This window comes from Pan paniscus, chromosome 15 (assembly GCF_029289425.2).
Source record: "Pan paniscus chromosome 15, NHGRI_mPanPan1-v2.0_pri, whole genome shotgun sequence".
Taxonomy (NCBI): domain Eukaryota; kingdom Metazoa; phylum Chordata; class Mammalia; order Primates; family Hominidae; genus Pan; species Pan paniscus.
Genome location: NC_073264.2, coordinates 58,677,124 through 58,691,810, shown reverse-complemented (window position 1 = coordinate 58,691,810; position 14,687 = coordinate 58,677,124). Strand labels below are relative to the sequence as shown.

General features: G+C 40.2%; 1 protein-coding gene across 5 annotated transcripts in view; it reads left to right on the top strand.

Moving 5' to 3' along the window:
• SLC35F4 (solute carrier family 35 member F4) overlaps positions 1–3,410 on the top strand; it is a 420,477-nt gene extending 417,067 nt beyond the window's left edge. For all 5 annotated transcript variants that reach the window (XM_055097636.2, XM_055097635.2, XM_055097634.2 and 2 more), the window contains exons 7-8: positions 767–856; positions 2,955–3,410. In XM_055097636.2, coding sequence (XP_054953611.1) covers positions 767–856; positions 2,955–3,196 — 332 coding nt within the window. In that variant the 3' untranslated portion in view covers positions 3,197–3,410. The remainder of the gene's footprint in view (positions 1–766; positions 857–2,954) is intronic.
• The last annotated feature ends 11,277 nt before the right edge of the window (positions 3,411–14,687 follow it).

Here is a 14,687-nt window from a genome sequence, read left to right as displayed (position 1 = left end):
ACAAACATTTGAGTAGACTCTATTAGAATAATGCTTTGTAATTTATAATTTTTTTTCTTTTTGAAAATGTGTTTTTGAAAAGTTTTAAAGTGGGTAAATGATTATTTTAACTAATTTTATATTTAACCAAAGAGGTCCAAAAGGTATTCATTGAAGAGCATGGAGCTACACCTTCAGCTGGTTCTGTGGATCTGCCCTCTGATTATCTGTACACAAATCAGGATGTAGAGACAGTCTCTGGAATTCAGTGAATTACATTAAACCCACCCTTGTTTGCCCACATGATGCTAACCTCCAGAGAGAGGGAATAAAACAGCATAGGCTATCACTGGATAGACCTTCCTTTAGGCAGTAACACTAGAGCCATTTAATGTCTATGAATGTGGCACAACATAGCACAGCAATAAAGAGATGAGGCACCATCTTCAATCAATCACCTGCTTTTAACCTCTGGCTGGCCCCAATCTACCTTTATAGTGCTAATAAACAGTCCTGTGAATCAATTATTTTACCTCTTTGTATTTGCTCCATATACCTTTTGCCAGTCTATTGGCAAGATTCAGGTAAAGAGAGTGGCAGAGGAGGAAAGAAGAAAATGACTAATTCAGGTAGAATACACATGCATCCATCTCCAAAATTAGAGGATCAAAGGTATAGACAGTCTAAAAGGCACATGTAGCAAAGACATTGATTCATTTACCATAAGGAGAAAAAAGTCCAGCATATTATTTCTCTTTCATCTTGTATTTCCTCCTCTATTTTACAGCCTTCAACATCCTGGTGAATGTTGGGGTGGTGCTGACATACCCAATCCTTATCTCCATTGGGACAGTGCTCAGCGTTCCTGGAAATGCAGGTACAGGTACCATGTGACATGTGCAGATCCTGGCCACTACAAGTCTCTTGCTTGTGTTTGTTCTGTGTCCTGAGTTGTTCCTTCTAGAAATTGTGAATTATGTTCCTTGCCTGGGAAGATGTTTTTAAATATCATGAAGGTGGCAGACAACAGAGTAACTATGCAGCAGATTTAAAATCTGCAGCTAAAAACACTGTTTTTACTTGGTTGTGCTTTTAGAATTAAATACCAAATGTATCATTTGGGTTTCATATAATCTCCCTGACAACCTAATTTTGTGGTATTTTTAGAGGAAGTCCTATGGAAACAAAAGGCACCCCAGCATAGGACTTTCAAGTAACCGTCACTAATGAAAGTGCAGAGGATGTACATGAGGTTGGCTTCTCCTCAGACAGTCCATGGGGAGCCGCGGAAAGCTCTCCTGGGGCAGAGCAGATGGCCCTCTGGAATAGACATAAGGAAAAAGCAATTTTACTCACCTCAGGGACAAGAGAAGCTATTTTTCCAGGATATTTCTAGAGAAACCTGCCAGTGAAACAAGTAATGCAAATGGATTATCTGGATGATTGTACAGTTCTTTTAACTTTAAAATTTTATAATTTCAAGTCTTGAGTAGCCACTTTTCTGTCCTCCACGACAATCAGCAAATGTTTATTGAATATTTATCATGTGATCAGGGCAGCAAAAAAGAAAAAAATACATTATTATTCTCTTAAAATGCTTATGACTGAATTTGTAAAAGAAAGCCAATCTACATGAAACAACTTGGAACTCTACAGAATAATTTAATATTAAATGCCAAATTGTGTGAGACAGACTCCAGTGGCTGTAAGATATTCAGAGAAAAGAAATATCAGAGTGGAGTTGTCAAGGAGTTTCGTTCATTCATCCGACAAAGAATTTCTGAGCAATTAGTGTACACCAGGAACTGTCCTAACACTAGTGACAGGTCCTGAATAAGGCACAGTCCCTGCCCTCAGGACCATGTAGCATTGAGAGGGAGACAAAAGGAAAAAAAATTGAGTAATTACAACATAGAATTGCTTTAATAGAGGTATGTGCTGAATGCTGCGAGGGCGCATAGGAGGAGCATCCAAAAGGCTTCCTGCAAGAAGCCTAAGGGGAGAGATCTAAGGACAGGTTTAGCTGGATGAAGTGAGATATGAGGAGTGAAGGGTAGCTCATGCTAAAAAGAACAGTACATGTGTGACCAACAACTCCACTCCTGAGTGTATACCCCAAAAAAGTGAAAACAGAGATTAAAAATATCCTCATACGCAAATGTTTATAGTAGCCCTATTCACAATAGCAAAAAGGTAGAGAAGCCTAAATGTGCATCAGCAGTTGAATGAATGACCAAATTATGATGCAGTGAAATACTATTCAGCCATAAGAAGGAATGAGGTGCTGATACGTGCTACAACATGGATGGACCTCAAAAATATTTTGCTAAGAAGCTAGTCACAAAAGGACACAGAGAATGTGACTCCATTTATATAAAATAACTAGAATAGGCAAATCTATAGGGGAAACAAAGCAGATTGGTGGTTGCTCAGGGCTGGGGAGTTGGGATAAGAAGCTGAGGAGTTAATGGGTATGGACTTTTATTTTGAAGTGATGGAGATATTTGGGGACCAGAGAGAGGTGGTGGCTGCATAATATTGTGAATATACTAAGTGCCAATAAGTCCAATTTAAAATGGTTAATTTTATATTACATGAATTTCACCTCAATTAAATTTTTAAAAAGAACAGCCTGCACAAGTGTTAGACACTAACATGTTTGGCTCATTTGAAAAATCTCCAATGGTCCAATGAAACTGGAGAAGGTTAAAGGGGTACAGAGGAAAAGTACTGAGAGAAAACTGGGGAGATAACTAAGTCAGATTACATGGAATTTAAGCTAAGCCTTGAAGGATAAGCATGACTTAGAGACAGGCAGTGGAAAGCAAACCTAGCAATGTGGAAAAAGGAAACACTAACTTGGAAGAATAAAGAAGACTCTTGGAAATCTCTAGAAGTAACACGGACTTTGGTGACTTGTTTTCAAAGCTTAGAAACAGGCATAGGAAATGACTGACTTGATTTTTCTTTCCTAGCTGTGGATCTCCTAAAGCAGGAGGTGATATTCAATGTTGTCCGCCTGGCTGCTACCATCATCATCTGCATTGGGTTTCTGCTGATGCTGTTGCCTGAGGAATGGGATGAAATCACCCTAAGGTTCATCAACAGCCTGAAGGAAAAGAAGAGTGAGGAGCATGTGGATGATGTGACTGATCCCAGCATACACCTGCGGGGCAGAGGCAGAGCCAATGGGACAGTGTCTATACCACTGGCTTAGAGAGGGACATATTTTGAATGCACGTGTATGTATATTCTGTGAATATAACAAAATTTTCTCACTACCTGTACACTCAAACGACAGTATTAACTCTGAATTTGGATAAATCATATGTGAAATAATGCCAACAATAAAAGTTTACATTTATATGCTTATCAAGGAATTGGTGTAAATAATCATAATAGATTTTTTTATTAAAACACATTTGTCCTTGTTCTGTTTTCTGATTTTTTTAAATTCCCCCTCCCCCAACTCACAAAATTTCCTGAAACTGTAAGAGTCGATTAAATTATGGACTTATCTTTTTCTCAACTGAAACTGAGTTCTTCCTACTCAATCAAAAAAAGCTGTCTAAGAGAATAACCCGTGAAAATAATACACACTTGAAAGTTGGAAATGTATTAAACATTTAAACAGAGCATTTTCTGTATGTAAAACCCACACTAGAAACAATGAGGAGTAAAAATACAGAATCCCCATCTGTACTTTTAATGAGCTTAGAGTGGTTTGGAGGATAAGGCAGTTCACAAATATCTTTACTATGAGGTAGACATTTGAAAACGGCACAGTGGACATGGACAGGAATGAGCTATCCTGAAAGAGTTGTTTATATTTGCTGTCACTTCAACTCCCATTCACTCTTCAACCCACTGCAACGCACCTTCTGCCCTCATCAATTCTCTGGAAGTGCTTTCCCCAGTGATCAACCTCTTTCTTGCAAATCATATTGATATCTTTCAACCCTTATCTTATTGTGCCCTCTGACACATTTGACACAATGACCACTCCTTTTTCCTAAATATTCTCTCTTTGCTTGAATCCCACTACTTTCTTTTGGTTCTATTTCTACCTCCCTGGTTGCTTACCTTGGCTTTTCTTCCTAGGCTGATCTCATCACCATCAGGGTTCTCTGAGTTTAGACCTCGGCCTTCTTAGCATCTCATTCCACACTCTCCCCTGGGGAGCTCCTCCACTCCCATGGCTTCAACTGTCATCCACATGGTGATAACATCAAAATCTTAATCTCCAGCCTAGATTTGTCCTTTGAGCTTTAGCTCTGACTATTCAAATGTCTTCTGCAGCTCCCTTGGATGCGTCCTTGTATACCTCAAATATAGCAAAAACAAAGTTGAATTTATCATCACTCCTCCCCAGACCTGTTCCTTTCCTCTGCCTTGTTCCCTGTCTATGCTAATGGTACCATTATTCACTAGCTGCCTAAGCCAGGGATCAACCTCACCTCTGCCTTCTCATCCTCCACATCTGTTGAGATATTGTTTCATATTGTTTAATATGTCCTATTGATTCTATTTCTTAAAATTTCTTGAGTCCATATACTTCTCTCTATTCTACCCATACAAGGCCCCCATCATCTCTTGCTCTGCTTAATCCAATACTTTCTTCACTGATATCTCTAATTTCTAGCCTTGCCTCTCTCTAATCTCTTTTGTGACCTATAGAGTGGCTTTTCAAAACACATAAATTTAATCATTCTATTCCCTCATATCAAATGCTTCAGTGGCGTCTTATTATCCTCAGGATAAGGTCCAAACATCTTGGCATGTCATTCAAAGCTCCTCATTGACTGGCCCCTGCCAGCCTCTAGAGCAGCAATGTCCAGTAGAACTCTCTGTGATTATGGAAATATTTCATATCTGTGTGATCCAATATAGTAACCACAAGTGGCTACTGAGTACTTTCAATGTGGCTAACACAATTGAGGAACTGCATTTCTATTTGTATTTAATTTTCATCCTGTTAAATAGCCAAATGTACAGCCAGGCACAGTGGCTCACACCAGTAATTCCAGCGCTTTGGGAAGCCATGGCAGGAGGATCACTTGAGGCCAGAAGCTTGAGACTGCAGTGAGCTATGATTGTGGCACTGAATTCCAGCCAAGTTATCCAGGCAACAGGACAAGACCCTACCTCTAAAATAGATAAGTAGCCAAATATGGCTATTGGCTACTATATCAGACAGCACAGCTCTAGAGCCTCATTCTACCACACTACCCTTTGTGGCCTCCTGAAATCTCTATGCTTCGATGACACTATACTTCTCCCCACAGGCTTAATCAAGCCACATTCTCTTTCTTGTTCTCTCTCTCTCTCCCCCCGTCATCTCCTGGAAAACTTTTATCTAGGCTTCATGACATTATTTATTGCTATTTTTCTGGGAAGTCTTTTCTTATCTCCCACGCTGTACAACGTGGCTTCCTTGGCAGTCTCTGCTTACCCCCATTGAGTGCTGATTGCCCTCCATGGTGGTTGTTGATCTACTGGTCTGAGTTACCAGTAGACCATGAACTGCTTGACAGCAGGGGCTGTGTGGCATTCATCACTGTGTTCCCAGTGCCTAGCACTTATATGGTAAATGAATGAATGGGTGGCTTTACACTGGAGATATGGCCCCCCCACCCAAACTGTATTAGCTTAATCTTAGTTAAGGACAGGCATTTTTATAGCTGAGACTGGTTAAAGGAAGGACTGAAAGGAGTTAGATGTGTCACAGCCTTTCTCATGTTTTCACAAAACACCAATATGCTGAACTGATAAACTTCTTCCCTAAGAGGCTGGGTAGAGCATCTAACAAGTTAAGATATTCTGCACTCTGCGGGAAATCTAGTGCAAGAAGCCTAGCCTTTGTGGCATCTACTTTGCTACTTGTTTTTATTCGAGTGTCCCTAGAAGTGCTGATGAGAAAATAACAAGGTAAGAAAAGACAACTCAGAATATCACAGAATATCACTAGCTGGGCATCAAGGTAAATGAAAACCTTAATGTGTCAGGCCTTTGATTTCTCTGTCATTTTTTTAAAAGGCAATGCCAGTCTCCTGGCATAGATAGATAACATGATATTAACTAAAATAATAACAATGATACAGTTTAAGCTTCATGAAAAATGCTATGAAGTAAATAAAATGTTATTAGTAATTACAAATTAATTCATTATCAAAGTAGAGTAGTTTTGACTATTAGTTTTGACTATTTAAATGCCATATTGGTGAAAACATTATGCTTGCCTTGTTTTTAAATGGCTGTTAAATAGTAGTAATCACTACTAACCCACACTCTAGCATCTTGCCATTACTTAATATGACATTTAAAATTGCACTTTGACATCTTTAAGGAATGAGTTATTTTGCTCTTTTTGATGATTCATTTTGAAAAATTGAGTCAGCTACCCTGGAAAGCACTAATTTGGCCTATGACCGATCACCGTAATTATCTCACTCTATATTAAGAAGACACTTCCATTATGCTATTCATTCATTTACTCATTCAAAAATTATTAACTTCTAACCTCTAGCTTTGAAGTAGGGTAGTGTGTTAAACTGTTACCAATTGGCCATTGCTGGCCTCTAGAGTAGCACTGTCTGATAGAACTTTCTGTGCTCACAGAAATGTTCTCTGTGCTGTGGAGAGGGATACAAAAGTGTATAGAAAATGATCCCTGCTTCCAAAAGCTGCACCCTTTATAGGTAAGCTGTCACCCTGACAATTAAAACAACTCAGAAATTTATTTAAATCAGCTTTGGGAATGTGAGATAGTCCCTTTAGTTCAGGTAAAGTCCCTTTAATTCCATATAAAGATAATAATACCTTTCCTTGTTACTGCTCATAGTCATTATGAGAATCAGACAGGATAATGTATGTCAGTCACTGGTCAAATACTGTTGTGCCTCCCGCCTATGCTCTGCCTTAGATGAGCCACATTCAGTCAGGTATGAAGAATAATCAAGGGAGGAAGACAAAAACCCTGCCCGAGTGGGTGGGAGCACCGTGTTAAGGTTACAGTTATCCTGCCTCTTTATCCACACATTTTCCTTTCCCAAAGTCCAGGAAACGATGGCTTCTGTAGGTTCCTGAGTGGCCAGCACAGTCCAGGGATGAAGAGCACCATGCTTCGACCTTGACTCTGCACTTCTTAGAGATGGAACTTTGGCAAATGAGTAACCTCTCTCTGCCCCTCACTCATTAGCAGCAAAACAAGGATATTAGTATCATTTGGGATTGTTGAAAAAAATAAAATGAAATACCATGTGCAAAGATCTTAATGCACAGCTGGACAGGCCAGTAGTAACTGCTGTCAGAATTTCCTCTACTGCTCACCTCCCTCGAGGTCCTCATCTAGAACTTTCACCTACAGATTTGGCCCTCAGGCCTGTCCTTTTGGTCGCTTATTTCACAGCCCTGTGCCCCAGCAAAGTCACAGAGCCTAGTGTCAAGCAGGGAATTTTACCCAAAATAAATGAGAGAGACAAAAGAAGCCTGGCACGAGGAATGCTCCAAGGAACAAAAGAAGGATATGCCTTTTCCATCTGCCTGGTTCCTCTGGGCACTTTGCATCACGGCATTCTTGCCCAGTCAGTGGAACTAATTGCCTGACAAAAAGACAGACTAGCGACTTGGGCTCTGAAATTAAAATCACTCCAACCACGTCCTGATCTCTTCACAAACAGATTATAGGCAAATCAATTTTGCTCATCCAGGCTTTGCTTGCCTGTTAATTTTGTGCCGGCGCTTTGTCAAGATTCACCAGAGGACAAATGATTTGGAGAAGGACAATGTAAGAGATAAAAGCATGAACAGTATAACCGGCCAAGCATTAGAATATTTCTGATATTTAAGTACAAATCCTCTTTCTTACTTATCCATAAACCCCTGTCACAAATACAAAGAACACCTAGCACAGGCCATGCTGGTTAATCTGGCAGGCTAGAACAAGAAGTCTCTATTCATTCTAATTCTTTTTATTCTTTTTTTTTCTTTTTTCCTCCACATCTGTAGCAATTGTAGGTGAAATAAGAACAGGGAGAGTGTAGGGGGTAATGGTGTTGGGGTGCTAGCACTGAGACCCCAGAAGCAGGAGGAGAAGCATCACACTTCAATGCTCTCATCGGCCAGGATGCTCCACATGTTTCCACAAAAGCAAAGGCTACTTTATTGTTGTTTGCTGGAGACAGGAGCATCGTATCCTTTTGGAGCTTGAGGGATCTTAAGAGCAAGAAATCTTTACCAGAGCTCCAAGAATGGGCTTCAGGGGCTGTCCCAAGAACCCCGTGAAAGAGTTTATCAAATACTGTGAACTTCACCGCTTTACTCTGGAGGAATAAATTCTGAGAATGCAGAGGCTCTAAAACCACACTGTCCTACATGTAAGCCACTAGCCACACGTGGCTATTGAAATGTGGCTAGTACAAATTAAGATGTGCTGTGTCAAACATACCAAAGCTTGAAGGCTTGGTATTAATAGCTCCATATTTATTACATACTGAAATTAGAATGTTTTGGATATATTGGGTTAAATAAAATGTATTATAAAATCATTTTAACATGTTTCTTTTTAGCTTTTAATGTGACTACTAGAAAATTTTTAATTAATATATAAGTGGCTTGCATTTGTGGCTCAAATTATATTTCTACTGGACAGCACCACTCTAACAGGTTAAGAATCACTTGCTTGGAGGACGTCCTTAGTCCATTTAGGCTGCTATAACAAAATAGCTTAGACTGGGTGGCTTCAAAAAGCAAACATTTATTTCTCACAGTTCTGGAGGCTGGGAAATCTCAGATCAAGCAGCTGGCAGATTTGGTGTCTGTTGAGGACCTGTTTCCTGGCTCTTAGAAGGCACCTTCTGGATGTGGCCTCATGTGACAGAAGGGGTGAATAAGCTCCTTCAAGTCTCTTAAAGAGCACTAATCACATTCACGAGAGTGGGCTCTCATGACCTTATCACCTCTCAGAAGGCCCACCTCTTAATACCATCACCTTGGAGGTTAAAATTTTAACATATAAATTTTGCGAAAACACAGACATTCAGACCACAGCAAAGGGATAGAGAACAGTGAAAGAAATTTGCGAGGACAAACCAGCTTTGGAAAGAGACAATTATTCGGTCAGATTCTGTCAGTCAAGACAAAATATACTGAGTATTGCTTATGTCAGGCAAGCAATAACTGCCAGCAAGGAGAGGGAAGAAATAGAGACAAAGACAGCATTTTAAAATTGCAACCAATTGGAAAACTTTGTGAAGAGCTGGAAAAATAAGTGGGTTGAAACGGGCAAGGAACTTTCATCTGATACCAGCTCTTATTGATGCAGAAGTGATAGCATCTGCTTTGAATGCTGGAAAGTCAAAAGACTGATGAAAATTCAAGTGGAAAGAAAGGCATTATTTTGGAAAAGACCACTTTTAATTTTAGACATTGTAATTAACTTGCAGAAAAAAGCTAGACTGTATTTTTTAGAAAGTAATAGGATTGCCTACTCTTATGACATAAAACAGCAAGTAATAAAGGTGAAATCTGGAATTTATTAAATAGTTTCTGATATTAATAAGATCAGGATAGATCTGGCTTATTGATAATATAAATAACTCAACTCTCATCAATGGTTAGAAGATATTCCCCAAGGTAGAACAGTGTCCAGGGACAGGCTAGTTAACTAGCCATCAGGAATATTCATAAGATGGCATCTACCCAGGAGAAGTTACCAATGTTTTGGATCTGGTCCCCTGCATTGTGGGGCCAGAAACTAAATCTTGTCAATGTTTTAAAAACTACCCCAGTGATTCTCAAATTGTGGTTCCTTAATCAGCAGCATAAGCAGCATCTGGGAATTTGGTATAAATGCAAATTCTTCAGCTTCATCCCAGACCTAGTGAAGTACAATTTCTAGGGATAAAGTCCAGCAATCTGGTTTTAACAAGACTTGCTTGGTATGAACCAAGCACACACTCAGATAATGCAGGTGATCTGAAAGCCTGCTAAAATGTGAAAGTCACTAGATTAATGACCACTATGCTACAAATATAAAATGAATTCATCAATAATCATAAATTGAACTGTCATGTGTACTAAAACTCTCACATTAGTAAGACTAGTACAATCTTTCCCTAACAGCCAAATCTCCCTGGGAAGCTGAACATTAATGAAAAGGTTGCTTGGTGAACCTGAAATTAAAGCAATGAGAATCAGATGTATGATTCAAACTCTTCACTTCTACTTTTAATTTCCATTTCAACTTCCACTCACTTGTGGGGATGGACTTATTCTGCTGGACAATAGCAAGTAGTGAAGAGAAGAATCAGGAATGACTGGTACAATTGCTACCATGCCAAGCCAATTACAAAGTCCACTAGAAGAATGTATCCTACCAAATCCTAGTTTGAACTTCCCCTGAGCAAAAGATATTAACAAGTAGACATCATAGAGTTGCCAACACTTGATTTCTAGACACTGGTTATGACCAAAACAGTTCAAGTATACATGATACCCTGATTACTTCCCTTAAATATAATTCTTGTTCGGATATAATTAGGTGTTACATTTACCTAGATAAGTGATGCACTGAAACTAACACCTCTGCATTATTTCCTTCAGTGTCCTTGGCTCTTCCACTACTAAAATCCCAAGAATGCAGAAACAAGGTACTCTCCATCTTCTCTATCTTATTGGCTATGTAATATATCTGGGCAGGTATAGCTAAAATTTCCACCTTGTTATATTTTTATTTGCATTAACCCATATTAATATCAAAATATTTCCAGTTTTCATCTTCTTTCATAAAGCCTCCTATAAAATCCAATTATAATGTAATTTTTAAACTCCCATTTATTGCTTAAGTGGGACTATATCTATGAATATAGTATACAACATGTTATTTTTAAACTCCCATATATTGCTTAAATTGACTATATCTATGAATATAGTATACAACATGTTATTTTGAAATATGTATACACTGTGGAATAGCTGAATCCAGGTAATTAACATATGTTTTACCTCACATACTTATCTTTATTGTGGCAAGGACACTTAAAATCTACTCTCAGAAATTTTCAAGAATAGAATCCATTACTATTAACTATAGTCATCATGTTTTTCCACAGATCTCTTAGAATTATTCCTTGTAGAGGGAGGAGCCAAGATGGCCGAATAGGAACAGCTCCGGTCTACAGCTCCCAGCGTGAGCGACGCAGAAGACGGGTGATTTCTGCATTTCCATCTGAGGTACCGGGTTCATCTCACTAGGGAGTGCCAGACAGTGGGCGCAGGCCAGTGGGTGCGCGTACCGTGCGCGAGCCGAAGCAGGGCGAGGCATTGCCTCACCTGGGAAGCGCAACGGGTCAGGGAGTTCCCTTTCCGAGTCAAAGAAAGGGGTGACGGACGCACCTGGAAAACTCGGGTCACTCCCACCCGAATATTGCGCGTTTCAGACCGGCTTAAAAAACGGCGCACCACGAGACTATATCCCACACCTGGCTCGGAGGGTCCTACGCCCTCGGAATCTCACTGATTGCTAGCACAGCAGTCTGAGATCAAACTGCAAGGCGGCAGCGAGGCTGGGGGAGGGGCGCCCGCCATTGCCCAGGCTTGTTTAGGTAAACAAAGCAGCCAGGAAGCTCGAACTGGGTGGAGCCCACCACAGCTCAAGGAGGCCTGCCTGCCTCTGTAGGCTCCACCTCTGGGGGCAGGGCACAGACAAACAAAAAGACAGCAGTAACCTCTGCAGACTTAAATGTCCCTGTCTGACAGCTTTGAAGAGAGCAGTGGTTCTCCCAGCACGCAGCTGGAGATCTGAGAACGGGCAGACTGCCTCCTCAAGTGGGTCCCTAACCCCTGACCCCCGAGCAGCCTAACTGGGAGGCACCCCCCAGCAGGGGCACACTGACACCTCACACGGCAGGGTATTCCAACAGACCTGCAGCTGAGGGTCCTGTCTGTTAGAAGGAAAACTAACAAACAGAAAGGACATCCACACCAAAAACCCATCTGTACATCACCATCATCAAAGACCAAAAGTAGATAAAACCACAAAGATGGGGAGAAAACAGAACAGAAAAACAGGAAACTCTAAAATGCAGAGTGCCTCTCCTCCTCCAAAGGAACGCAGTTCCTCACCAGCAACGGAACAAAGCTGGATGGAGAATGATTTTGACGAGGTGAGAGAAGAAGGCTTCAGACGATCAAATTACTCTGAGCTACGGGAGGACATTCAAACCAAAGGCAAAGAAGTTGAAAACTTTGAAAAAAATTTAGAAGAATGTATAACTAGAATAACCAATACAGAGAAGTGCTTAAAGGAGCTGATGGAGCTGAAAACCAAGGCTCGAGAACTACGTGAAGAATGCAGAAGCCTCAGGAGCCGATGCGATCAACTGGAAGAAAGGGTATCAGCAATGGAAGATGAAATGAATGAAACGAAGCGAGAAGGGAAGTCTAGAGAAAAAAGAATAAAAAGAAATGAGCAAAGCCTCCAAGAAATATGAGACTATGTGAAAAGACCAAATCTACGTCTGATTGGTGTACCTGAAAGTGATGCGGAGAATGAAACCAAGTTGGAAAACACTCTGCAGGATATTATCCAGGAGAACTTCCCCAATCTAGCAAGGCAGGCCAACGTTCAGATTCAGGAAATACAGAGAACGCCACAAAGATACTCCTCGAGAAGAGCAACTCCAAGACACATAATTGTCAGATTCACCAAAGTTGAAATGAAGGAAAAAATGTTAAGGGCAGCCAGACAGAAAGGTCGGGTTACCCTCAAAGGGAAGCCCATCAGACTAACAGCGGATCTCTCGGCAGAAACCCTACAAGCCAGAAGAGAGTGGGGGCCAATATTCAACATTCTTAAAGAAAAGAATTTTCAACCCAGAATTTCATATCCAGCCAAACTAAGCTTCATAAGTGAAGGAGAAATAAAATACTTTACAGACAAGCAAATGCTGAGAGATTTTGTCACCACCAGGCCTGCCCTAAAAGAGCTCCTGAAGGAAGCGCTAAATGTGGAAAGGAACAACCGGTACCAGCCGCTGCAAAATCATGCCAAAATGTAAAGACCATCAAGACTAGGAAGAAACTGCATCAACTAACGAGCAAAATCACCAGCTAACATCATAATGACAGGATCAAATTCACACATAACAATATTAACTTTAAATGTAAATGGACTAAATTCTCCAATTAAAAGACACAGACTGGCAAGTTGGATAAAGAGTCAAGACCCATCAGTGTGCTGTATTCAGGAAACCCATCTCACGTGCAGAGACACACATAGGCTCAAAATAAAAGGATGGAGGAAGATCTACCAAGCAAATGGAAAACAAAAAAAGGCAGGGGTTGCAATCCTAGTCTCTGATAAAACAGACTTTAAACCAACAAAGCTCAAAAGAGACAAAGAAGGCCATTACATAATGGTAAAGGGATCAATTCAACAAGAGGAGCTAACTATCCTAAATATTTATGCACCCAATACAGGAGCACCCAGATTCATAAAGCAAGTCCTGAGTGACCTACAAAGAGACTTAGACTCCCACACATTAATAATGGGAGACTTTAACACCCCACTGTCAACATTAGACAGATCAACGAGACAGAAAGTCAACAAGGATACCCAGGAATTGAACTCAGCTCTGCACCAAGCGGACCTAATAGACATCTACAGAACTCTCCACCCCAAATCAACAGAATATACATTTTTTTCAGCACCACACCACACCTATTCCAAAATTGACCACATAGTTGGAAGTAAAGCTCTCCTCAGCAAATGTAAAAGAACAGAAATTATAACAAACTATCTCTCAGACCACAGTGCAATCAAACTAGAACTCAGGATTAAGAATCTCACTCAAAGCCGCTCAACTACATGGAAACTGAACAACCTGCTCCTGAATGACTGCTGGGTACATAACGAAATGAAGGCAGAAATAAAGATGTTCTTTGAAACCAACGAGAACAAAGACACAACATACCAGAATCTCTGGGACGCATTCAAAGCAGTGTGCAGAGGGAAATTTATAGCACTAAATGCCCACAAGAGAAAGCAGGAAAGATCCAAAATTGACACCCTAACATCACAATTAAAAGAACTAGAAAAGCAAGAGCAAACACATTCAAAAGCTAGCAGAAGGCAAGAAATAACTAAAATCAGAGCAGAACTGAAGGAAATAGAGACACAAAAAACCCTTCAAAAAATTAATGAATCCAGGAGCTGGTTTTTTGAAAGGATCAACAAAATTGATAGACCGCTAGCAAGACTAATAAAGAAAAAAAGAGAGAAGAATCAAATAGACACAATAAAAAATGATAAAGGGGATATCACCACCGATCCCACAGAAATACAAACTACCATCAGAGAATACTACAAACACCTCTACGCAAATAAACTAGAAAATCTAGAAGAAATGGATACATTCCTCGACACATACACTCTCCCAAGACTAAACCAGGAAGAAGTTGAATCTCTGAATAGACCAATAACAGGAGCTGAAATTGTGGCAATAATCAATAGTTTACCAACCAAAAAGAGTCCAGGACCAGATGGATTCACAGCCGAATTCTACCAGAGGTACAAGGAGGAACTGGTACCATTCCTTCTGAAACTATTCCAATCAATAGAAAAAGAGGGAATCCTCCCTAACTCATTTTATGAGGCCAGCATCATTCTGATACCAAAGCCTGGCAGAGACACAACCAAAAAAGAGAAT